Source organism: Urocampus carinirostris, chromosome 3 (assembly GCF_059441175.1).
Source record: "Urocampus carinirostris isolate Australia breed hairy pipefish chromosome 3, RoL_Ucar_1.0, whole genome shotgun sequence".
In the NCBI taxonomy this organism is placed as follows: Eukaryota; Metazoa; Chordata; class Actinopteri; order Syngnathiformes; family Syngnathidae; genus Urocampus; species Urocampus carinirostris.
This window is the reverse complement of record NC_142351.1, coordinates 2,784,708-2,811,232: the sequence shown is the minus strand read 5'-3', so window position 1 is coordinate 2,811,232 and position 26,525 is coordinate 2,784,708. Positions and strand designations below refer to the sequence as shown.

General features: G+C 40.8%; 3 protein-coding genes across 3 annotated transcripts in view; 2 read left to right on the top strand and 1 right to left on the bottom strand.

Annotated features, from left to right (window-relative positions):
- The window catches only part of LOC148368305 (uncharacterized), a 28,599-nt gene extending 18,413 nt beyond the window's left edge, over positions 1–10,186 (bottom strand). Inside the window, exons 1-2 of the mRNA XM_088329687.1 lie at positions 9,950–10,186; positions 7,177–8,432 (exon numbers count right to left, since the gene is read on the bottom strand). Of these exons, the coding sequence (XP_088185813.1) occupies positions 7,177–8,432; positions 9,950–10,055 (1,362 nt within the window). The 5' untranslated portion in view covers positions 10,056–10,186. The remainder of the gene's footprint in view (positions 1–7,176; positions 8,433–9,949) is intronic.
- Positions 10,187–11,197: 1,011 nt separating this feature from the next.
- LOC148368304 (uncharacterized) lies at positions 11,198–18,029 on the top strand. Its single transcript, XM_088330360.1, has 3 exons — positions 11,198–11,480; positions 13,390–13,482; positions 15,430–18,029. The coding sequence occupies exons 1-3, from the start codon at positions 11,372–11,374 to the stop codon at positions 16,653–16,655; spliced, it is 1,428 nt and encodes a 475-aa protein (XP_088186486.1). The 5' UTR covers positions 11,198–11,371; the 3' UTR covers positions 16,656–18,029.
- Positions 18,030–19,951: 1,922 nt separating this feature from the next.
- Positions 19,952–26,240, top strand: LOC148368303 (uncharacterized). Its single transcript, XM_088329686.1, has 3 exons — positions 19,952–20,298; positions 21,909–22,001; positions 24,785–26,240. Exons 1-3 carry the CDS (start codon positions 20,196–20,198, stop codon positions 26,020–26,022), a joined length of 1,434 nt encoding a protein of 477 aa, XP_088185812.1. The 5' UTR covers positions 19,952–20,195; the 3' UTR covers positions 26,023–26,240.
- Positions 26,241–26,525: the final 285 nt, after the last annotated feature.

Here is a 26,525-nt window from a genome sequence, read left to right as displayed (position 1 = left end):
ATTAAAGCTGAAAATACATTGTGTTTAAAGTTGCATCCCTCATGATAAATGCTGGACACAGGCTATTTCAAATGAATTCGTGTCAGAAACCGAGAGCACCGCCTGCTGACCGAATTGGTAACCGCCAAATTAGATTCCGAACCAAACATATATAATTGAAAGCCATATGGTAATGTGTTGTTATTTTGGCTATAAAAGAGTCAGAAATCACGTTATGAGTGATGACTTTTGCCAGAACCGAAACTTAACGATGCATTAAGTCAAAACAAAAAAGAAAAAGCACTTGGATTTTCCTGGACCAAAATGAAGTTGAGACTGGAAAGCACAATGACCACATTGTCAGACAGCATTAAACTGAAATATGAACTGTTCTAAGTATATATGTAACCGCAGTGTCGTCGTCCTACCAAGGATCCCCGTTCAGGCTGGACTGGATGATGAGGCCTTTATTTCAGTTGTTGCAATGAGTCACACAACATACACACACCATGTGGTTAGCCCCTCCGCTGGTTCTCAACATCGTGAGCAGCACGCTAGAGACTGCCAAAAATATCTGCCTTCCGGTCATAAAATCAGAGGTTAAACTAAACCTTACACAGTACCAGTGTAACGACCCTCAATCATGAGCGACACAAGGATGGACAGTCACTCGGTTTATTGTCTGCATTCAGTAAACAAAACAATATAAAAGTCAGGGCGTCTTCACTGCAAGACTTCAACTGAAACTCGATCAATTCGAGAAAAGATGGGAGCCCATCACACAAATTTTACTTGATGACTAAACCCCTCCCCTCCGTTTTTATTGTATTAAATGTATTGTATTAACATTTATTTATTTTATCTATTTATTTTAATTTTTTAATTGTATTTGTTTTCTGTTGTTCCATCTGTTATTTATGAGTGTGTCAAGTGTATATATTTTGTGTTGCTGTATGATGGTGGAATCACACCTCTGTCAAAATTTGTGTAAGAAATAAAAAGTTATAAAAAAAAAAGTCAGGACGTCTGCGCACGACTGCAATCATCTAAAACATGAATAAAAATTCAAAAATGGGACATCACTCAATGCCGCACCTTGTGGCGTGGTTGCATTGAAACATGTTTCGTCACAGTCATCGTTTCAAGCTGCGTTACTTCACTTTGAATAAGTGTTTTTTATATACATCATTTAGCACAGGGGTGTCAAACTCATTTTAATTCGGGGGCCACACGATAGAACAAACATTCTGTCGGGGGCCGGACTAGTGGATTAAAGAGAAAGAAAAAGAGCGATAAAGAAATAAGAGAATGAGGGAAGGAAAAGAAGAGAGAGGGCGGGAGAGAGAGAGGGAGAGAGAGTGAGAAACAAAAGAGATAAAAAAAAGAAGTCGTGAGAGAGGGAAAGAAAGGGAGAGGAAGAAAGAAATCCAAAGGGTAGGAAGAGAGGAGAGAGAGAGAGAGAGAGAGAGAGAGAGATATGTACAGTGTCTTTGTTGGAGGCACCTGGCTTTGGCAACATCAAGTTGACATATTTCAACCTGATGCTTGTTTTTCTCTTGTGCTTCTCTGAGTGTTGTCTCGCGGGCCGGATTCAATCCCTTAGCGGGCCTGATCTGGCCCGCGGGCCGCCTGTTTGACACCTGTGATTTAGCACAACTCATATGCATTTTATATACAAAAATAGTTCGTGACAGCAGCTCCCATATCTAGCAAAATATGTAATTTTACCCAAACTGATATTGGGCACAGCTTACCTTCAGCACGATGTTATTGAGCCGAAGGTACGGCAAGCGCAGAAGCCCATAAAGTGCCAAGCGAAAAAGTCAGTCGCACACGCCCCCGCCTTAACAAATGATTGCAGTATCAGAATTTCAACAGTAAGGCAACAAGACAAACACAGATTTTGTGAATATTCAAACAAACAAACAAACAAGAAAACGATTAAATTTCAACTGTTTTACCAGCAGGTAGCACTGTTGGACTCGTTTTCGCAGGACACTTATACACAAACATATCTCATCTCATTAGCTGCGGGCATGATGTTTCTTCCTCTTTATTGCCGTTTTCTTTTGACCTAAGAAAGTATAGTACCAGTATTATGGCCCAATTTACAGGGACACAAAAATCACCCAGACTTTGCCCCACAAATTACTGGACTGTCTCAGAAAATTAGAATATTGTGATAAAGTTCTTTATTTTCTGTAATGCAATTAAAAAAACAAAAATGTCATACATTCTGGATTCATTACACATCAACTGAACTATTTCAAGCCTTTTATTATTTTAATATTGCTGAATTTGGCTTACAGCTTAAGAAAACTCAAAAATCCTATCTCAAAATATTAGAATATCATGAAAAAGTATTCAAGTAGGCTATTCAACTAATCACCTGAATCATCTAATTAACTCGAAACACCTTGCAAGGGTTTCCTGAGCCTTAAAAACACTCAGCTTGGTTCAGTAAACTAAATCACAAGTATGGGGAAGACTGCTGATCTGACTGGTGTCCAGAGGACCATCATTGATACCCTCCATCAGGAGGGTAAGACACAAAAAGAAATTTCTCAAAGAGCAGGCTGTTCACAGAGTGCAGTTTCAAAGCATATCCACAAAAAGTCTGTTGGAAGGGAAAAATGTGGCCGGAAACGCTGCACAACCAAGAGAGATGACCGCAGCCTTAACAAAATTGTGAAGAAGAGCCGCTTCCAGAATTTGGGGGAGCTTCAAAGACAGTGGGCTGAAGCTGGAGTCCAGGTATCAAAAGCCACAGTTCACAGACGTGTCCGGGAAATGGGCTACAATAGCCGTATTCCCATGGTCAAGCCACTTCTGAACTCAAGACAACGGAAGAAGCGTCTGACTTGGGCTATGGAGAAGAAGCACTGGACAGTTGCAGAGTGGTCCAAAGTCCTCTTTTCAGACGAAAGCAAGTTTTGCATTTCATTTGGAAGTCAAGGCGCCAGAGTCTGGAGAAAGGCTGGAGAAGAGCAAAATCCAAGTTGCTTGAAATCCAGTGTGAAGTTCCCACAGTCAGCAATGGTTTGGGGAGCCATGTCAGCTGCTGGTGTTGGTCCACTGTGTTTCATCAAGTCCAGAGTAAATGCAACTGTGTACCAAGAGATTTTAGAGCACTACATGCTTCCATCTGCTGAAAAGCTCTATGGAGATGAGGATTTCATTTTCCAGCATGATCTGGCACCTGCCCACAGTGCCAAAACCACCAGTAACTGGTGCACTGACCATGGCATCACTGTCCTTGATTGGCCTGCTAATTCCCCTGACCTGAACCCCATTGAGAATTTGTGGGGTATAGTTAAGAAGAAGATGAAAGACACCAGACCTACAAATGCAAATGAGCTGAAGGCCGCTATCAAAGCATCCTGGGCATCAATAACACCTCAGCAATGCCACAGGCTGATTGCCTCCATGCCACGCCGGATTGATGCAGTAATCCGTGCAAAAGGATTCCCAACCAAGTACTGAGTGCATCAATGGACATTTTCAAATGTTTGATTTAGTTTTGCTGTTATAAAATAATTTTTTTACTTGGTCTGAGGAAGTATTCTAATATTTTGAGATAGGATTTTTGAGTTTTTTTCAGCTGTAAGCCAAAATCAACAATATTCAAATGATAAAAGGCTTGAAATAGTTTAGTTGATGTGTAATGAATCCAGAATGTATGACATTTTAGTTTTTTTAATTGCATTACAGAAAATAAAGAACTTTATCACAATATTCTAATTTTCTGAGACAGTCCAGTATACTTGATGCTTAATCTTAAACGTGTTACCACCATTGTGCGCAATTTGAAATATTTTTGGAAAGCACAATAAAAAACTGCGTTAGATGACCGGCGTAACGGGGCGTTCACATTTTCTGTTGTTCTCTTTTGTCAATTGGTGGTTAAACGTTTTTTTTTCTTGTGCACAAATAAACTTCCCTTATTCGATTAACTGAAAAAAAAATGTCTTTATCAATAAGCTTAAAAGCAAACGCTAGCATCAAGCGAGCGACCAGAGCCTAACGTTTTGTTTCCTCACGGAAAAAAACTCGAGCAACAAACGATGAAAACCAAATATCGTAGCTTACCCTGCTAGGCTTTGTATGAGCTCCCGTCATCCTCGTCAGTGACTCCTAATTTATGCTGTAAAGCGATGATGACACGTTTGTTGTGGAAATTAATTTTAGAACGTTAGGTGTTGTATTTTTGTTGACTTGTTGTGAATCAGAGAATGTACTTTTGTTTTGTCAAAAGTGTAGCATGTTTCTCTTAGTTTTACAGGGACAAGGAATTAAAAGTGAATGTCTCAGGCGCATCTTCGACCTCTGTGCTGATTTCCTCAACACCAAAAAAACACAACGCAGGCTTTTCACTTGTGCAAGGGGGCCGGTACAGACAACCAGGGTTATATATTGATTTATCTGACTATCATATATATATATACATATGAGAGAGAGGGCGGCAGTAGCTCAGGAGGTAGAACGCTCGTCTTGGGATCAAGGGATCCCAGTTTGAATCCGGACTCGTCCGTGTTACATGTCAAAGTGTCCTTGGGTAAGACACTGAACCCCTAATACCCCCAATAAGCAGGTTAGCGCCTTACATGGCTGCAAGGCCACTATTGGGAAATGTGGAGCACATTGCAAAGTGCTTTGGGAAGTCATTGACTTGAAAAGCGCTATAGAAATGCAGATCATTTCATTTCAAGTAAATGGAAGGAGACCAAGAGGAAAGCAGCGATTTACGTGGATGGATGGTGTTATGAGTGCACTCATACCTGTGGCGCTCCAGGGCTCCATGCCCTTACAAACATCGTCGTATTTTCCCTTACAAAATACAAAATAATCTTGCACCATATTTTTTTTAAAACGTGTTTATTTATGTGGTTAACATGTTATATTGTACAGGTGTTTCGTTATATCATCTATATTGTTAATGAACATTTTGTTGTGAGATACCGAGTTGCTCGACATGAATGAGGTTTATCATGAAAAAAAGTTTAAAGATGAAGTCGCTTGCACGTTCATTGTAGAAGGAAAAATACATGCAAATCGAATTAGTAAAATAATACATTTTGTTATTCAAATTATGAATTCATTTTCTGCATTAAATGATTTTTGGTAATATATTGATTAAAAGGATAACCACAAACCTGTCTTTTTTCATTCTCTCCTTTTATACTTCCTTTTTTTCTTAACTTCTTTATACAACATCATCATTCGTAATATAATGCATCAAAGCAAATGAACCGTTTGAGAGCCGGCTCTCTTTAATGGGATGAGCCGAAAAAGCCGATTCTCTAAAAAGAGACGGACTTCCTTTCACTACATCAAACCGCTCGCTCCGTTTACAATGAAAAAAACGATACAGAGATAGAGGCTTCCGCGGCGAACTCGTTTGACTTGATTGATTTGCCGTTTGGTGATAGTTGGTGTTTACCTGATGGTATCCATTATTGACAAATTTGCGCTTTTCCGTACAGATTTTCTCGTACGTCGTACACGTCTTAAAATACATCATAAACGTACTTTGTACGGCAAAATCGCACAGGTTGACAGGTATGTGCACTGCAGGAAAGAGGTTGAAATCTAGTGGAAGTTAGAAGCTCTTCTTGGTGATAGGAATGAGTGGAGAGGGGTTGTGAAAGGATATTAAGATGTGTTCTAAGGGATGGGCAGGGCACCTATATGATGCAGCAGGGGTAAACCTTCGAAAGCTGTCGGGCCCTGCTGTTGAACAGAAGAGTGTGTTGTGTCACCCTGAGCCGGGTGACATGGCCGCTTTCTGGTGCCCCGTTTCATCCGGAGGAAGGAAAGCAGGACCAAATTAGGTGCCGAGGTGCCTCACTTGTTTGAGTGTTTGGGCATTTGGGTTGGCCATGGTCCACAAAATTTTGGGTGTGATTTTTGCTACTTTTCCCCTTTTTTAATTTTCTTTGTTTTTGTATGTTTATCTTGCTGTCGGTCAACGCTCTCGAGGGATATGACCAGGGTAGATAGATAGTTTGTTGTAAAAGGATAGTGGGATGTTTGGACACGTTCTAAAGAATGGGCAGGGCACGTGTATGATGCAGCAGGGGTAAACCAGTGAAAGCTGTCGGGCCCCAGGTAGGTAGTTAGGTGGGTAGGATGGGTGGGGTTGGTTGGGTGGTTAGGTAGGTAGGTGGGTAGATAGATAGATAAAGCGATAGATAGATAGATAAAGCGATAGATAAAGCGATAGATAGATAGATAAAGCGATAGATAAAGCGATAGATAGATAGATAGATAGATAGATAGATAGATAGATAGATAGATAGATAGATAGATAGATAGATAGATAGATAGATAGATAGATAGATAGATAGATAGATAGATAGATATGTAGATATGTAGATAGATAGATATGTAGATATGTAATCGCGGTGTAGCCGTCCCACCAAGGACCTTACATTCAGGCCGGACTGGATGATGAGGCTTTTATTTCAGTTGCGTCAGCAGCGTGCCGGAGACTGCAATGAGCGACACAACATACACACACTATACAAACATATTTCAGCAGGAATTTCAACAAAAAAAGTTATTATTACACCCGTTACATAAAAAAATATATAGATATACAACATTTTGTGCCCATTGCAAGTTCTACTAACATTAAATCATCCAAATTGGAACACACATAGAAGTTTTTTTTTTTCCTCGCCTAAATTAGTTTTTGCAATCTACTGCCTGCAAATGAGTGTAGCATGGGTGTTTTAACAGGTGAGACGATAGCTTGAAGCCTTACCTGGTTGGATCCCAAACTTAAAAACTAGATAGTGCATTTTACACATTTTTCTATGGGTATGTTTGGGTGTTTACAAAAGTGGCTATTTGGAGAAGACCGGTTTACAGTTCGAAAACATCTGCAAATGTGTATTTTATTTCAGCCATTTTTTCTTGGACAGTGTTGCAACTGCTTTATGCATACGTGCGCATAAAAATGGTGCGTAAAATATATCACTGGAGGCGTTACGAACACTTATTTCAGGGTTTCATTTGAATACAATTGACACATCTTCATATCGAGTTATGCTCCTATAGACGGCCTTTATGATACTTGGTTGATGAAGTGTTTTTAAGCTCCCACTTTCAGTGAATGTTTGACCACAAACCGAGCAGTCTTCTCTGTAATTCTCAAGTGCCGATATAGATGAATTTTTCACTAAAAAGTCAAACTGTCAAAGGTTTCTCCCCAGTGTGGGTTATAATGTGTTTTTTAAGGTTCCTACTATCAGCGAATCTTTGACCGCAAACTGAGCAGGAAAAAGGCTTCTCGCCAGTGTGGGTTCTAGTGTGTAACTTCAAGTTTCTTTTGTGGGAGAATCTTTTATCGCAAACAGAGCAGGAAAAAGGCTTTTCGCCAGTGTGGGTACTAAAGTGTCTTTTTAGGCTCCTACTATCAGCGAATCTGTGCCCGCAAACTGAGCAGGAAAAAGGCTTCTCTCCAGTGTGGGTTAGTGTGTGTTTTTTAAGGTTCCCATTCAGTGTGAATCGTATTCCACAAATTGAGCAGGCAAAAGGCTTGTCACCAGTGTGGGTTTTTTGGTGTGATTTTAAGCTCCCATTCTGTGAGAATCGTTTTCCACAAATTGAGCAGGCAAAAGGCTTGTCGCCAGTGTGGGTTAGTTGGTGTGATTTCAAGTGTCCACTTTGGGTGAATTTTTTACCACAAACTGAGCAAGAAAAAAGCTTCTCGCCAGTGTGGGTTCTAGTGTGCATTTTTAACATCCCACTTGTAGTGAATCTTTTATCACAAACTGAGCAAGAAAAAGGCTTCTCCCCAGTGTGGTTTAGTTGGTGTGATTTCAAGCGTCCCTTTCGGTTGAATGTTTTACCACAAACTGAGCAGGAAAAAGGCTTCTCGCCAGCGTGGGTTAGTTGGTGTGATTTCAAGTGTCCATTTCGGGCGAATTTGTGACCACAAACTGAGCAAGAAAAAAGCTTTTCGCCAGTGTGGGATCTAATGTGTCTCTTTAAGTTTCCACTTGTAGTGAATATTTTATTGCAAACTGAGCAGGAAAAAGACTTCTCGCCAGCGTGGAATATAATATGCAGGTTCATATAAGACTTGCGTCGAAACGTTTTCTCACCCTGAGAACATGTGTTACCACCTTCCGACTGCACGTCGCTTTCAGCGTTTGCAGAGTGGGACGTGTCATCCTCATCTGTTTCCAAGTGTTGACATGAGCTGATGATTCGAGGCTCCCACCAACCGTTATCTTCAGGTTGACCTTGATCTTCGACGGTTGAACGGACCCCGGTCACTCGCAGGACTGGAAAATCGTCCTCCTCTTTAACGCCGACAGGCTCCCCATCTTCTGTCTCTTGCTTAACGTGATAAGGCTTCAGATCTTCCTCCTCCTCTTCCTCAATTTTAACGGTACACAACTCTGGTTCCTGCCACGCAGTTTGAAGATATTTTTGGCTGACGTCTGCAAGACACAAATCACATTTATTTGTATTGCCCTTAACTCGTTCAGTGCCGTAACGTATTAGTACGTTTTCAGAAGCATTGTACCAGAGTGTACAACTGTACCCGGTACAGAACTCTTCATTTGATAGACGACAAGAAGCGCATTGGATTCAAGTAGGGTCACATTTATGTATATAGCCCTTAATCACAAAAATGTCCCAAAGGACTGCACAACCTACACCTAACTCTAGCTGTAACTAGCCCCAATCCTATTTCGGAACACTAAATTCAATTTGAGACCCTAACGAAGAGCCTAAGCTTTAGTTTTTCTAGCCCTGGCCTGAATCCTATTTTGGAACCTTAAGTTTAAAACCCTGATTTGAAGCCCAAACCCTAGCCCGGAACCTAACCTGTTATGCCGAGAAATGCACCCCTCCAGAGAATTGCATCCCGTAGCTACTATAACTATGGCGAACATAGATTTCCATAATGATACATATTGTTAGAATATGATACGGTGAAATTGTGAATGTGTTTAATTGCCCTAAAAAGTGTCAATAAAATTGTTCAAACCAAAAAATACATGTGACATGTTTATTTTGCCTTTTTCTACTCAAATCGCTCGTTTTGAAACTGTTATCCAGTCTACCAAAATGCTTATTATGCTCAAATGAACAGTCGAACAGTCAAATCATCAACAGATAAATGGGAGACATTTATGTTACCTGTTCAAAAGTGATTTATATAAGGTGTGCATTACCGGTCGATTACATTCACAACAGATACAAAGACGGAATGTTTTAAGTTGTTTTAATTTTCCAACAAATGCAAGACTAAGTGGTTTTGGTTATATGTTCGCCAGTACATTCCCAAAAAGTGATATAAAAGTCAGATAAATCGAGGTTATAGTAGCTATGGGATGCAAAACTCGGCAGGGATGCATTTATCGGCATCACACCGGCCAACCCCCAATGGTAATGCCCCTGATGCCAAGGATGTCTACCTATCTAATAATAATAATAATTAATAATAATAATTTCCTTTGTATTGTCATTCTTTGTAACAATGTACACAGAACGAAATGTCGATACACCTGACCCGTTGTAGCGAGTCGATGCAGCCGCAGCCAGAGGGCGCCGCCATTATACCAATTAGGTATGTCTCGGCCGAGGCGCGAACCAGCGACCTCCCAGTCTCAAAGCGGGCACACTACCATCTAGGCTACTGAGCTGGTTATATGGTCTATATATCTACCTTGGTCATATCCCTCAAGAGGGGTGACCGACAGCAAGACAAACACATGAAATAACAAAGAAAATAAAAGGGAAAAAATAGCCCCCCCATGGCCAACCCAATTGCCCAAACACACAAACAAGTTAAGCACCTTGGCACCCAAGTCGGTCATGCTTTCGTCCCTCCAGATTACCCCTTCCGCATCATATGGGTGCTCAGCCCATCCTTAAGAACGCGTCCACAATCCCACTATCCTTTCACAACACCTCGTCAAGGTTGTAGCAGAAGCAAAAAATGACAGACCTGCCCCGAGCTGCTTTGAAACAGCGTCCGGTCGTTGACGTTCTCGCTCGGTCTCTTTGGCTCCCCGAAGCTTCTCTTGAAAAGGTCCTTCCCAACTGGAGCACATTTTCTACGCCTTTCAACAAAAAACACTCCAACTCGGGATTAAAGAGGACAAACCTTCGGAAAGGACTGCAAAGTGATACTTCTGTCGAGTTTACGTCGTTTTAAGTCGACGATGGGACATTCTATTGTTCGGCAGCCATGACACCTTCCCATTCGGAACCCCGCCGCAATGGATTGTGGGACACAGATATAGACGACTGGCTAGGTAGGCGTGCTGCAGCAGCCCGCTAACTCGCGTGCCTACGTGGCGGCCATTTTGGTCGGGGCAACTTCGCGCAATGGATGTACATTGAAAAGAAATCACAACCTGCTCATTTTATTTATATTTTGCGGTTTTTTTCACATTTTCATTTTGATAGTTTTGACAGGAGATATTTTATGGAGGGCAACAATTTTTAATTCAATTAATGTTTAAGGTTGTTTATTCTGGAATAATTTTCCTGGCTGTTTTAAATTCATATTTTTTTATTTATTTTTTAAAAATAAAGTGTATTCAATATATATTCATCCTGTTCAAGGGTGTGGTTTGAGTTCTGGCCCTCTGTAAAATTGAGTTTGACACCCCTGATCTATACAGACACTTCAGTAGACGTCAGATGACCAATTTCCTTTACTAAGTCTTTAAAAATTTTTTTTTATATATTTATACATAGATTATTTTTTTGTTAGTCATTTGTGTATATAACGGTAATTCATTTAGTTTGATTTGGAAAAAAACAAAAAAAATGTTAAAAAGAGATTAAACGCCAGTTCTTCTCAAAGTCTCAAAATGTCCCCCTAACACTGATTTTGAATTGAAATAGGTCTTTCTCAGCGTTTAATATACAGTGTTAAAATTTAACTTCTATAATTATTTATAAATTATTGTTTTAATAATGTAAGTTTTTTCAAGGAATAATTTTTCAGTTTCTTAAATGGTTTCAAGCTAATTTTCCGTAATGTTGATAACAAGTTACCCACATAAAAATCAGTTTTAAAATGAGCAGCTTGTGATTTATTTTCAATGTAAATCCATTAGGCGACGTTGCCCCGACCAAAATGGCCGCCTCGTAGTCATGCTAGTTAGTGGGCTGCTACAGCACGGCGACCTATCCAGTCGTCTATGTCTGTGTCCCACAATCCATTGCGGCGGGGTTTCGAAGGTGAGGGTGTCATGGCTGCCGAACAAGAGAATGTCGAGAAAGTCCTGTAGTCGACTTCAAACGACGTAAACTCGGCAGAAGTATCACTTTCCAGTCCTTTTCGAAGGTTTGTCCTTTTTACTCCCGAGTTGGAGCGACACCTCGTGGCGTTTTTTTCGTTCAAAGTTGGGAGAAAATGTGCTCCAGTGGGGAAGGACCTCTTGAAGAGAAGCTTCGGGGAGCCAAAGAGGAGACCGAGCGAGAACTTCAACGACCGGACGCTGTTTCCAAGCAACTTGGGGCAGGTCCGTCATTTTTCGCTTCTGCTACAGTGACAATGCTTCCCAAACTTTTGCAGGCTAGCGAAAAAAAAAAAAAAAAAAAATCTACTACAGTAATCCCTCGGTTATCGCGGTTAATGTGGCCCAAAACCACCCGCGAAAAGTGAAATTCCGCGAAGTAGCCACGCCCTTTCAAATATGTTTAAAAAAAGTTTTTCTTATTTTTTTCTTTAATTATTTAATTTTATTATTTTTATTATTTAGACCTCCGAAGCTCTGAACCCGCGAACGTAGCGACGCCAGCCCCTTCAAAAATGCTTAAAAAAACATTTTTCTCTTTTAAAAAAAATATATTTAATTTTATCATTATTATTATTTGGACCCGCGAAGCTCTGAATACGCGAACGTGGAACCGCGAAGTAGCGAGGTCCCACTGTATTCAAAAGAAAGAATAGTGGTTTGAAATAGTTTTTTTCAGCCTTTGACTGTAAATGACTCATTTTTCACGTCTAGCAAATACAAAAAGTGCAGGAAATAACATTTAGGCTCTCGAGTGACTTGTTTAACGTAACATGTAAACTTAAATTGCTCCCTGAAAATTTTCCCTCAAACTAAAAAGCAAAAAGTGCAGGAATTAAAATAAAGTTTAGCAGTAACTCGTATGAAGTCGCGTCAAAAATTCCAATAGTTCCCTGATTTCTTTACAATAAATGACAAATACCGACATGACTTCAAACCAAAAGTGCATCACAATTACAACTGTGCGAATTTTACACAACCATGTGGAAATGTCAGGGTTTGGTGCCTTCAGTCCTTCTTATATCCAAAAGATGTCACCTTTACAACATGTTCCAGCCCCCTCCCCTCTTTGCAATTAGACAATAAGCCACCTCTTATATGAGTACCCCAGGCTCCTACCTCATTTTGCTGACTCATTTTGATTGCTGTAGACTTTCACTCACCAAAACAACAAGCTACACCTCCTCCTTCAATTCCTTTCATATTCTAACTTCTCTTCAAGCCACTCATCTCAAACGTCCTCTTAAAGTCTCATTTTCAAGATTCCCTCCTACCCAAGAACTTCCCCAGGTCTTCCCGTCAAGTTTTTCCTCCTTGTCCCGAAACTTCAACAGTCTTCTTTAAGCATAATACCAAGTAACCTATTTTCAAGATTCTCGCCACCCAAACATCTCCTTTCAAGTTTCCGTCTCAAGATCTCCTCCTCTACTACCCAAGTCCCACACCCCCTTCTCGCCGGGACAGTCTTTTGTTGTTTAAATAAACATCTCTCAAGTCAGGTCTCACAGCATCCCTTGCGCCCTGCGTTTGGGACTGTCTGACATTTCGTGACAGGAAATGTTCCAATCTCGACTTAAGACACACCGACATTTCATAGCTTATGAGTAACCTCATATTTTTGTTTCCTCGTCCTTGAGGGAGAAGGACGAGCTTAGAAGGTTCAGGCGTTCTGAATATTCAGATTAGCACCTGGACCAGACGCATGCTACTGTAGAACCTGCTGCATCTTTTGAAATTTTGAGACAGGAAGCTTGATATCTCTATAACTTACTCTATATTTAATGTTGAGGTTGATTGTGTATTATGTGCTGAGGCCCTTGCAACAACCATTGCAACCTGCTTAAATGTCTCAAACTCTGGAGAGTTGTGTCTGGACCAAAATGTAATTTAAAAAAATAAAATTAAACAAACATTTGTTTAAAATTTACTCTTATTCATGTAGTGTTTTTTTGTTTGTTTCAATCGTGTGTTTTTTGTTAACTTTTTCTTAAATTTGACATCCAAAGGCATGCAAAAAGTCTTAAATTGAACTTGCCTTAAGCTGCGGGAACCCTGCAGTGTTCTATGCGTCCCTTTGTGAGTTTCTGTGATTAAAGGCGTCACAAATAAATGCGATTTGACTTGTGTGTTGCAGACATCGGTGAAGAATATCTTCCTACTGTGTGGCAGGAACCAGAGTTGCCAGGAACTGTTTACAAGATACTCCAAATTGTGTTGAACAGAGCAGGTTGGTCGTTTTACTTTCTGCAACGTCCTTATTTTGGAGGGAACATCGTTGGGTGTCGCCCCAAAAAATACACAGAGAGGAGATATGGCAAAAAGGGACCGCTCCATTTTGCATAGCTCAAAATAACTCTTGATGGTTGCCCGACCCCGGCTCATGACTTCCGCCACACAATAGGCTATTGTCATCTCCAAGACTGCTTCAAGTTCATTTCAGGTTCAACTTTCCTTATCCTGAGTTATTATCTGCTTTCCACAACATTTGACATCTCGCATTGGGCCGTCCACGTTCACCGTACTTTCCTTTCGAAAAAGGTCCGAGCTTCTTTCTCGCTCATTCTTTCAAATGACGTACCTTATTTCTAAATCAGTCACGTGCGCTATGGGCCGTTTCGAAGACGACATATTTGCCTCAGGGTGAATATTTTTCATATTCGCAAATATTTTTTACATCGGCAATCACAGTCTATTTTCTTTTCCCTCGACTGAATTGTCGAGAAATTGACGTCGACGCGTAGCGACGCGCAAACTAAAGCGGAGCTTCTGTTAGGTGGTCATCATGGCGGCGCAACGTTTAGTTTTAAAACAGCGCTTCAGTATATTGACGTTGTGTTGTTTCACACCTTAAAGGCGCAGTCTCCCAAGTCTGTTTATTTTGGGTTCATACCGAGCGACAGCGGGAAGTAGGGCTGCACAATGAGCCGAAATCAAATCCATATCGCGATGTTACATAGTGCGATAGGGTAACCGCAAACCACTGCGTTTTTTTTCCTGAAAATTCAATAATAATCATTATATACTATTAAAAAAACTGGAAAGATATGGCATCAGGGGCGTGGCTTTGCAATGGATTAAAAGGGATTTGACGGGGAGGAAGAAAAATATGAAATTGGGACAGTTGTCATCTGAATACTTCTGGACATCTGATGTGGAGTACCACAGGGTTCTATCCTGGGTCCAAAGTTATTTAATTTACATATTAACGATATTTTTAATGTTTCAAAACAATTAAATATGTAATATTTGCAGACGATACTAACATTTTCTATTCCAATGATAACTATATTGATTTGGTAACTTGCAATAATCATGAATTAATTAACCTAAAAGTATGGATGGATATAAATAAATGATCTTTAAATTGAAATAAAACCAAAGTCATATTCTTTGCTAATCGCAAGGCAAATAGAGATTTAGAAGTCAAAATGGATGGTGCTGCAATGGACACTAACAGAAATTGAGTTTTTAGGGGTGATAATAGACAATAAATGAAGCTGGAAGAAACACATCAGACACTTACAAACTAAAGTATCTAAAAGCATTTCAATCATTAATAATGCCAAATTCCTTTTAGACTATAATGCATTGTATTTATGATATTGTTCTCCAGTTCTGCCATACTTAACATATTGTGCAGAAGTCTGGGGCAATCGTTACAAAAGTTGACTCCAGTCCCTTTTTATCCTCCAAAAACGTGCAATTAGAACCATACACGGGGTAGGACATCAAGATCATACGCACATTTTATTCCTGCAGTCCAAATGATTAAAATTAGATGATTTAGTCAAATTTTTCACTGCACAACTGCTATTTAAGGTCAACAAAAACATAGTGCCAGAAATGATTCCCTCGGAAAGAGGGAAATTATAACTTAAGGGGCTGTCGTAAATTCATCATCCCAAAGGTGAGAACCGTCAGGAAAAGTATGTGTGTGTCTGTGTGCGGAGTCACACTTATGAACAATTTACAAGACGATCCGAACAAAGCCACTCTTGGCATCTAGTGGTGATTTATCATACTGATTTCATTCCCATTCCTTACTGATCAGCAGCACCTGAGCCTTTAGAATTTTTTTACGTTTTGGCACTCGGGGACAATGCTTTTGAAAACGTAGATTACGGCACTGAACGAGTTCAGGGCAATACAAATAAATGTGACTTGTGTCTTGCAGACGTCAGCCAAAAATATCTTGCGACTGCGCGGCCGGAACCAGAGTTGCCTGCCATTAAAATTGAGGAGGAGGAGGAAGATCTGAAGCCTTATCACGTTAAGCAAGAGACAGAGGATGGGGAGCCTGTTGGCGTTAAAGAGGAGGAGGATTTCCCAGTCTTGCTAGTGACCGTCGAAGATCAAGGTCAACCTGAAGATAACAGTTGTCGGGAGCCTCGAAGCATCAACTCCCGTCAACACGTGGAAACGGATGACGACGACACGTCCCACTCTGCAAACGTTGAATGCGACTCGCAGTCGGAAGTTGGTGACACATGTTCCCAGTGTGGGAAAACGTTTCAAAGCAAGTCTTATATGAAGTTGCATATGAAATTCCACGCTGGGGAGAAGCCTTTTGCATGCTCAGTTTGCGATAAAAGATTCACTATAAGTGGAAATTTAAAAATACACACCAGAACCCACACTGGTGAGAAGCCTTTCGCCTGCTCAGTTTGTGGTCGAAGATTTACCACGAGTCATACCTTAATACAACACTCTAGAACCCACACTGGCGAGAAGCCTTTTTCTTGTTCAGTTTGTCGTCGAAAATTCACCCGAAATGAACAATTGAAATTACACCAACTAACCCACACTGGCGAGGAGCCTTTTTCCTGCTCAGTTTGTGATAAAAGATTCACTACAAGTGGGAAGTTAAAAATACACACTAGAATCCACACTGGCGAGAAGCATTTTCCCTGCTCAGTTTGTGATAAAAAATTCACCCGCCGTGGGAACTTAAAAAGACACACACTAACCCACACTGGTGAGAAGCCTTTTTCTTGTTCAGTTTGCGATAAAAGATTCACTCTAAGAGGACAATTAAAGATACACATTAGATCCCACACTGGCGAGAAGCCTTTCGCCTGCTCAGTTTGTGGTCTAAGATTAACCACGAGTCGTACCTTAATACGACACACTAGAACCCACACTGGCGAGAAGCCTTTTTCTTGTTCAGTTTGTGGTCAAAAATTCACCCGAAATGAACAATTGAAATTACACCAACTAACCCACACTGGGGAGGAGCCTTTCTCCTGCTCAATTTGTGGAAAAAAATTCACCTGTCGTGGGAGCTTAAAAAACCACACACTAACCCACACTGGCGAGGAGCCTTTTTCCTGCTCAGTTTGTGATAAAAGATTCACTACAAGTGGGAAGTTAAAAATACACACTAGAATCCACACTGGCTAGAAACCTTTTTATTGCTCAGTTTGCGGTCGAAAATTCACCCGAAATGAACTATTGAAATTACACCAACTAACCCACACTGGCGAGGAGCCTTTCTCCTGCTCAATTTGTGGAAAAAAAATCACCCGCCGTGGGGAGTTAAAAAAAACACACAAAAACCCACACTGGCGAGAAGCCTTTCTCCTGCTCAATTTGTGGTAAAAGATACACAGATAATAAGAGTTTAACAAATCATATTTGAACCCACACTGGCGAGAAGCCCTTTTCCTGCCTAGTTTGCGGTCAAAGATTCACTAAAAGTGGAATCTTAAAGAAACATATTAGAACCCACACTGGAGAGAAGCCTTTCGCTTGCTCATTTTGTGGTAGAGGATTTATCTTGCGTTGGGTCCTAAAACAACACCCATGAACTCACACTGGCGAGAAGCCTTTTTCCTGCTCAATTTGTGGAAAATGATTCTCACAGAATGGGAACTTGAAGTTACACATTAGAGGCCACACTGGGGAGAAGCCTTTTTCCTGCTCGATTTGTGGAAAACGATTCTCACACAATGGTAGCTTAAAATTACACCAAAAAAAACACACTGGCGAGAAGCCTTTTTCCTGCTTAGTTTGTGATCAAAAATCCTCCCTCAAGGGAAACTTGAAGTTACACATTAGAACCCACACAGGCAAGAAGCCTTTTTCTTGCTCAGTTTGTGGAAAAGGATTCACCCAGCGTGGGGCCTTAAAACAACACATAAGAACCCACACTCGCGAGAAGGCTTTGACCTGTTAACATTTTGGTGAAAAAAAAATGAACCATATTGGACACTAGAATTTACACATTGGAACCCACACTGGCGAGAAGACTTTTGCCTGCTTGGTTTTATTTAACATTTACTGAAAGTGGGAGATTAAAAACTTGACCGAGTATCAAACAGGACGTCTATAGGAACATAAGTGCCACAAAAACTTTTCCCCTCACCTTTTTCTAACCACTGACTTTGCCATTACATAAAAAAAAAAATCCACATTTATTCACAGGAAGTGTGCGGACTCTCCAGCTGGATAATAAAGATTTGAAACCCCAAAGTCTTCATATGGATTCAAAAGATTCATGATTTGCATATGTGTCATGTTTTTTGATAGATGATCTATTTCATCATGTGTCCGCGTAAAATTTTGCCTGTTATCAACAATTACAATTATGCAACAATAAGGTCGCCAACCTAGGTACCCAGGGTTGGGGCCTGTTCTCACCAGAGCCCCAAAGCTTGGAGAGCCTGTGGTTCTCTCCGTCCCTGTCGTCGGGATGAGAACGATCCCCGTGAAGTCCACCGCCAAAAGAGATAGGAAACTTTATTTCGTCATCTTCCTGGTTGGCCATGTGCTGCTTCTCACACACCCCTCCCCTGAGGCACGTTTTGTTCTCAAAAGTACTCTAAAACGGTTGGTTTAACACCCTCTGGTGTTTTGGGCAAATATCCCATGTTGGCACGCTATGAAAACAATCCCTGATCATTGAAATGAGTTTATTATCTTAAAACCGGGTTCATTAATGAGTACTCTTAACCTGTTGCATCATTTCTTCTGCCTTCCCCCTTGCTAACACCGAGTGCTTGTGTCAACAATGTGCTCTATTCTTACGTTTGATTCGATTTTCTTTGTCATGTGAATAAAACGTAGTTTGTTGAAATCAAACTGGGTGAATTATTTGTGGGTCGATGTTATTTTTCTTCTGGACTGATCAATCATTATCCATATCTACGAACTACAAAATCGATTAATGTTGCATCTTTCATGATAAATGCTAGACACAGACTATTTCAAATGAATTCGTGTTGGTAACCGAGAGCACCGCCTACTGACCGAATTGGTTATCACCAAATTAGTCTCTGAACCAAATAAATATGATTTAAAGCCATTTGGAAATGTGTTATTTTGGCCATAAAAGAGTCTGAAATTCTGTTACGAGTGATGACTTTTGCCAGAACAGAAACTTAACTATGTGTTATGTCAAGACAAAACAGAAAAGGGACTTGGATTTTCCTGGACCAAAATGAAGTTGAGACTGGAAATCACCATGACCACATTGTAAGACAACATTAAACTGAAATATGAACTGTTATAAGAATATACAGAACCTGACCCATCAGTAGTCCAATTCGTTCCCCCTTTACAATCAAAACTAATAATCTTCAAATGAGTCTGAAGCTTCAACTCTTGGCATTCAAAATATCAAGATTTCCTAATGTACTCATCCCTGAAACTCCAAATCTGACGGACATGGTCTTGCAGCCATGAAGTTCCACCATAGTACGTAACATCCTAAAAAGGTTTACTCCAAAACACACCATAATACCGATGGATGAAAATAAAACAGTCGAAAAGTATCTCTGCCTTGTTACTAGCTGCGTGCTTCGCCCCCCTAATTCTTGTTTACAAATAAACAGACTTCTAAAACTATTTTCTTTTGATGGGCAACTTTTTCAGCCAATCACAGCTTCGCTTCTCGGTCCTCAGCCCGCATTAGCCTATACCGGTCTGTATTGCTTTAAAAGACAACTCCTCCTTTAACTCCGAAGAACTCTAGCCAATCGTGACCGGGTTAAATGATAATAGACACATTGGTTGGCCAATAAAATTCGAAATTAGTCGATATGAAGATGTCTCTATTGCATTCAAATGAAACCCTGAAATAAGTGTAACGCCACCAGTGATATATTTTACGCCCCATTTTTATGTGCACGTATGCAGAATTGGGATGGACGCGGAACGACAATTTAAGTGTTTACAACTCTCGCAATGTCTGTGAAAAAATGGCCGAAATAAAATTCACATTTGCAGAGGTTTTCGAACCGTAAACTGGTCTTCTCCATATAGCCTCTTTTGGAAACACCTAAACCTGCCCATATATGGCGAGCCCTGGGCTAAACTAGTCAAGTCAAGTCAAGTCAAGTCAAACTTACCCCATACCAGCAGGTGGCGCTGTTGGACTCGTCATTGCAGAACACTTTTACAAAAACTATACAAACATATTTCAGCAGGAATTTCAACAAAACTAAAGTTATTATTACACCTGTTAAAGAGTGAAATTTTAACCTCTATAACGGTTTATAAATTGTTATTGTTTTTTTCAGGAGCATTTTTTAGTTTTGAAATATTTTTTTAAGTTAATTTTCCGTAATAAGAGCAAGTGTTGACGTTGATAACAACAAGTTGCCCACATAAAAATCAGTTTTAAAATGAGCAGGTTGTGATTTCTTTTCAATATACAACCATTGAGCGAAGTTGCCCCGACCAAGATGGCCGCCACGTAGGCACGCGAGTTAGCGGGCTGCCACAGCACACCGCCCTATACAGTCATCTATATCCATGTCCCACAATCCATTGCGGCGGGGTTTCGAATGTGAAGGTGTCATGGGTGCCGGACAATAGAATGTCCTGTAGTCGACTTCAAACGACGTAAACTCGACAGAAGTATCACTTTGCGGTCCTTTCCGAAGGTCTGTCCTGTTTACTCCCGAGTTGGAGCGTTTTTTTCGTTCAAACTTGGAGAGAATGTGCTCCAGTGGGGAAGAAGGACCTCTCCAAGGGAAGCTTCGGGGAGTCAAAGAGGAGACCGAGAGAGAACGTCGACGACCGGACGATCAGCTCGGGGAAGGTTGGACTTTTTTTGCTTCTGCTACATTGCCAATGCTTCGCTAACTTCAGCAGGCTGGCCAAAAATTCGACCATTTAAAAGAAAGAATAGTGGGTTTTAATTCAAATACAACCTTTTTTCAGCCTTTTACAGTATGTGACTCATTTTTCAACTCGAGCAAATTCTAAAAGTGCAGGAAATAACATTTAGGCTCTCGAGTGACTCGTGTAAAGTAACATAAAAACTTAAATGGCTCCCTGAAAATTTTCCCTCAAACTAAAAAGCTAAAGTGCAGGAATTAAAATGAAGTTTAGCAGCAACTCGTATGAAGTCGGGTCAAAACTTCAATAGTTCCCTGATTTCTATACAATAAATGACAATTACTGACATGACTTAAAACCAAAAGTGCATCGCAATTTCAACCGTGTGGATTTTACACAACCATGTGGAAATGTCAGGGTTTGGTGCTTTCACTCCTCCTTATATCCAAAAGATGGCAGCTTTACCACATGTCCCCTGGCTTATTGCTCTGGCAAAGAGCAATAAGCCACCTCTTCTATGAGTACCCCAGGCTCCCACCTCATTTTGCTGAACCGTTTAGATTCCTGTAGACTTTCACTCACCAAAACAACAAGCTACACCTCCTCCTTCAATTCCTTTCACATTCTAACTTCTCTTCACTCATCTCAAATGTCCTCTAAATTCTATTCCTAAGTCTCCTTTTCAAGATTCTCTCCTCCCCAAAAACTTCCTTAGGTCTCCCTCTCAAGTTTTCCCTCATTGTCCCAAGACCTGCAACTTCTAGCGTTTTCTTCAAGGTATTACAAGGTAACCTGTTTTCAAGATTCTCACCACCCAAAGATCTCCTCTCAAGTTTCCCTCTCAAGATCTCCTCCTCTACTACCCAAGTCCCACACCCCCTTCTCGCCGGTACCGTCTTTTGTTGTTGCTGTTGAAATAAACGTCTCTCAAGTCAGGTTACACCACATCCCTTTATGTCCTGCGTTTGGGACTGTCCGACACCTCGTGACAGGAAATGTTCCAATCTCGACTTAAGACACAGCGATATCTAAATGCTTAAACGTAACCTCATACTTTTGTTTCCTCTTCCCTGAGGGAGAAGGACGAGCTTAGAAGGTTCAGGCGTTCTGAGTATTCAGATTGGCACCTGGACCAGATGCATGCTATTGTAGAACCTGCTGCATCTTTTGAAATTTTGAGACAGGAAGCTTGATCTCTCGGTAACTTACTCTATATTTAATGTCGAGGTTGACTGTGTATTATGCACTGAGGCCCTAGCAACACTCATTGCAACCTGCTTAAATGTCTTAAACTTTGGAGAGTACTGTTTTTCAGATCAAACGTTTTCAACTGGACCAAAATATAATTTAAAAAAAAAAACAACAACATTTGTTTAAAATGTTCTCGTATTAATGTAGTGTTTTTTTTGTGTGTTTCAGTCGTGTGTTTTTGTGAACTTTTTCTTAATTTTGACATCCGAAGTCATTCAAAAAGTCTTGAAATTAACTTGCCCTAGGCTATAGGAACCCTGCGGTGTTCTATGCGTCCCTATGTGAGTTTCTGTGAATAAAGGCGTCACAAATAAATGCGATTTGACTTGTGTGTTGTAGACATCAGTGAAGAATATCTTCCTACTGCGAGGCAGGAACCAGAGTTGCCAGGAACTGTTTACAAGATACTCCAAATTGTGTTGAACAGAGCAGGTTGGTCGTTTTCTTTCTGCAACGTCCTTATTTTGGGGGGAATGTCGTTGGGCGTCGCCCAAAAAAATACACAGAGAGGAGATATGGCAAAAAGGGACCGCTCCTTAGTGCATAGCTCAACATAACTCTTGATGGTTGCCCGCCCCCGGCTCATGACTTCCGCCAGATGTCTACACACAATAAGCTATTGTCATCTCCAAGACTGCTTCAAGTTCATTTCAGGTTCAACTTTTCTTATCCTGAGTTATTATCTACTTTCCACAACATTTGACATCTCACATTGGGCCGTTGACGTCCACCGTACTTTCCTTTCGAAAAAGGTCCGGGCCTCTGTCTCGCTCATTCTTTCAAATGACGTACCTTATTTCTAAATCAGTCACGTGCGCTATGGGCCGTTTTGAATAAGACATATTTGCCTAACGGTGAATATTTTTCGTATTGGCAAATCTTTTTATCATCGGCGATCACCGTCTGTTTTCATTCCCCTTGACTGAATTGTCGAGAAATCGAGGTCGACGCGTAGCGACGCGTAACCTAAAGCCGACCTTCTGTTAGTTGGTCATCATGGCGGCGCAACGTTAACTTTCAAAATAAGGCATAGCTTCAGTATTTTGACATCGTGTATTTTCACACCCTAAGGGCACAGTCTCCCAAGTCAGTTTATTTTGGGTTTATACCGAGTGACAGCGGTAAGTAGGGCTGCACGATGAACCGAAATCGAATCCATATCACAATGTGACGTGGTGCGATAGCGTAACCCCAAACCACTGCGTTTTTTTTCCAAGGATTCATACTTCCAGTTTTTATTTGATTGACAGAGTATTTGGCCAACAACAATGGTCACATTCCATGGTTTAACAGCGCCGGCCAATCATAAGCGGGTTTTTAATGGCACCAACCAATAAAGGCGAGGCAAAGTTTGCAAGACGTGTGCGCGCGACGTTAAGAGGCTGGTGTAAGCTGCCGGTCAGCCTAGCGGCGCGTACACAGATGGCCACCAAAACAAATGCCACATTTTGGTTTTAGCGGATCGTTACATTGAAAATAAAATCATTAAATCGAAAAGCGCAACAAAAAGCCGATCACCAGAGGGTGCACCCTGTATTTTAATTCCGTCCCGGAATTGACTGATCGGCAGAGGAAAGCTAACCGCTCTGCTAACAACACTTAAGCCGAAGCTGCCGAACGTGGTTCGTCACAAACGCCAGATCCATTACCCGTGAGACGGATGACTCGGCGCTTCCACTCGTGAAAACCTCTACATTTCTGACTCTCGTCTTTCAATCATCACAAAGACATCGCAGAAGTTGCGGGGACCCGACTCTAGCGTGTACCTTGCCAGTCCCTTCACCGTTAATTTTCCCTGAAAGAAATAATCTTCCAATTTTGTTGTCTTTTTGTGTTATTGTTACTGTATAGTGACTTGTTTACCTGACTGACCATTTTGCACATCTGGTTAGCTGCTCCTCTTGCACTCTTTGCACTACTGTATAATACTATACATAGTAATAATTATTTAGTATATTATTAGTTCTTCAATACCCCAACTCAATACAACATTTTATTTATATCTGTACATTCAAGGAAACTGCGGGTCAGATGTATAGACATTTCGTTCTGTATACACGTGTACAAGAATGACAATAAAGTAGATCTGAATCTGAATAATGACAAGAAAGACTATTTATCCAACTGCAGTTCTGTTTTGACTTTTACATCTATAGTTGCTATTTTGTTACAGTCGTATACAGTAATCCATTGGTTATCGCGGTTAGTGGGGACCAAAACCACCCACGAAAAGTGAAAATCCATGAAGTAGCGACGCCCCTTCAAAAATGCTTAATTTTTTTTTTTAATTTATATTTTTTTAAATTATTTTATTTAATTATTATTTTTTAGACCTGCAAAGCTCTGAACCCGCAAACGTGGAACCACAAGCGACGCCCCTTGAAAAATGCTTTAAAAAACATATTAATAATATTTTTTAAAATTATTTTATTTTATTTTTTTTAGACCCGTGAAGCTCTGAACCCGCAAATGTGGAACCGCGAAGTAGCGATGTCCCACTGTACTCTTTCCCTAAGTACGTCATCTCGAGTCATGTTGGCACGTCACAATGTTTGTTTTCCCTAAAAAAAACCTAGCGCAGAAAATGCACTTTTCTTTCCAAATCGAAAATCGCCTCGAAATTGCAATTCTGGTCAGAGAAATCGCAGCTACTTTTTTTTCCAAAATCGTGCAGCCCTAGCGGCAAGTCCCAAAATACTGAAGGAAGTGGTCTGCAAACTTTGTTTCGAGACAGCGCAAGTCATGTGAAGCTAGTGTAGCTGCTAATGTTCGCCGCAATTTTGGCTTCTGTGGGTTTTGAAAGGAAAGCACGGAGTTATAATTATCACCGGTATGGACATTATTACATAGTGTAAGAATAGATCCAAAAATGATTTACTCGAAAAGTGGGAAGTTATAACTTAAGGGGCTGTCGTAAATCCATCATCCCAAAGGTGAGAACCAACAGTAAAAGTATGTGTGTGTCTGTGTGTGGAGTCACACTTTGGAACAATTTACAAGACGATCTGAACAAAGCCATTCTTGGCATCTGATGGTGATTTATCATACTGATTTCATTCCCAGAGGCCTAATACTTTCTAATCAGCAGCACCTAAGCCTTTAGAATGTTTTTTACGTTTTGGCACTCGGGGACAATGCTTCTGAAAACGTACTAATACGTTACGGCACTGAACGAGTTAAGGGCAATACAAATAAATGTGATTTGTGTCTTGCAGACGTCAGCCCAAAATATCTTCCTACTGCGCGGCAGGAACCAGAGTTGCCTGCCGTTAAAATAGAGGAGGAGGAGGAAGATCTGAAGCCTTATCACGTTAAGCAAGAGACAGAGGATGAGGAGCCTGTTGGCGTTAAAGAGGAGGGCGGTTTTCCAGTCTTGCTAGTGACCGAGGTCCGTTCAATTTTCGAAGATCAAGGTCAACCTGAAGATAACGGTTGGCAGGAGCCTCGAAGCATCAGTTCATGTCAACACTTGGAAACGGATGACGACGACACGTCCCACTCCGCAAACGCTGAAGGTGGTAACACATGTTCTCAGTGTGGGAAAACGTTTCAAAGCCAGTCTTATATGAAGTTGCATATGAAACTCCACACTGGTGAGAAGCCTTTCGCCTGCTCAGTTTGTGATAAAAGATTCACTACAAGTGGGAAGTTAAAAATACACACTCTAACCCACACTGGGGAGAAGCCTTTTTCCTGCTCAGTTTGTGATAAAAGATTCACTACAAGTGGGAAGTTAAAAATACACACTAGAACCCACACTGGCGAGAGGCTTTTTTCTTGCTCAGTTTGTGGTAAAAAATTCACCCGAAATGAACAATTGAAATTACACCAACTAACCCACACTGGCGAGGAGCCTTACTCCTGCTCAATTTGTGGAAAAAAATTCACCCACCGTGGCGACTTAAAAAAACACACACTCATACACACTGGCGAGAAGCCTTTTTCTTGTTCAGTTTGCGGTCAAAAATTTACCCAAAATGGACAATTGAAATCACACCAACTAACTCACACTGGGGAGAAGCCTTTTTCCTGCTCAGTTTGTGGTCAAAGATTCCCAGAAAGATGGAGCTTAATAAGGCACACGAGAATCCACACTGGCGAGAAGCCTTTTTCTTGTTCCGTTTGCGGTCAAAGATTCACTATAAGTGGGCACTTAAAAAGACACACATTAACCCACACTGGCAAGAAGCCTTTTTCTTGTTCAGTTTGTGGTCAAGGATTCACAACAAGTGGGAGCTTAAAAATACACACTGGAACCCACACTGGCGAGATGCCTTTTTCTTGTCCCATTTGCGGTCGAGGATTCCCTACAAGTGGGAGCTTAAAAATACACATTAGAACCCACACTGGCGAGAAGCCTTTTTCCTGCTCAGTTTGTGATAAAAGATTCAGTGATCGTGGAAACTTAACAAAACACATTAGAACCCACACAGGTGAGAAGCCTTTTTCCTGATCAGTTTGTGATAAAAGATTCACCCATAGTGGGGACTTAAAAAAACACATGAGAACCCACACTGGTGAGAAGCCTTTTGCCTGCTCAATTTGTGGTCAGAGTTTTACCGAGGGTCCAAGTTTTAAGAAACACATCAGAATCCAACCTGGTGAAAAACCTTTGACCTATTGACCTAGTGGGTAAAAATGTATCTATATCGGCACGAGAAATTACACACAAGAACCCACACTGGCGAGAAGACTTTTACCTGCTCAGTTTGTGGTCAAAAATTCACTACGGGTTGTAACTTAAAAAACATTCAATTGGCTAAGTACCATACAGGCCGCCTTTAGGAACATAACTGCCACAAAACCATTTGCCCTCACCTTTTCTAAACATTGACTCTGCCAACACATCAAAAACCCCACATTCATTATCAGGAAGTGAGCAGACTGTCCATCTGTATAATAAAGATTTAAAACCCAAAGTCTTCATATAGATTCAACGCTTAAAGAGCCTGTGGT

What these genes read in the sequence shown, in the direction of transcription:
- LOC148368304 (XM_088330360.1), top strand. Translation starts at nt 11,372, where the DNA reads ATGTGCTCCAGTGGGGAAGGACCTCTTGAAGAGAAGCTTCGGGGAGCC. An exon ending in TTCCAAGCAACTTGGGGCAG is followed by an intron (nt 11,481 to 13,389) that starts GTCCGTCATTTT and finishes TGTGTGTTGCAG; the next exon opens with ACATCGGTGAAGAATATCTT. An exon ending in AATTGTGTTGAACAGAGCAG is followed by an intron (nt 13,483 to 15,429) that starts GTTGGTCGTTTT and finishes TGTGTCTTGCAG; the next exon opens with ACGTCAGCCAAAAATATCTT.
- LOC148368303 (XM_088329686.1), top strand. Translation starts at nt 20,196, where the DNA reads ATGTGCTCCAGTGGGGAAGAAGGACCTCTCCAAGGGAAGCTTCGGGGA. An exon ending in GGACGATCAGCTCGGGGAAG is followed by an intron (nt 20,299 to 21,908) that starts GTTGGACTTTTT and finishes TGTGTGTTGTAG; the next exon opens with ACATCAGTGAAGAATATCTT. An exon ending in AATTGTGTTGAACAGAGCAG is followed by an intron (nt 22,002 to 24,784) that starts GTTGGTCGTTTT and finishes TGTGTCTTGCAG; the next exon opens with ACGTCAGCCCAAAATATCTT.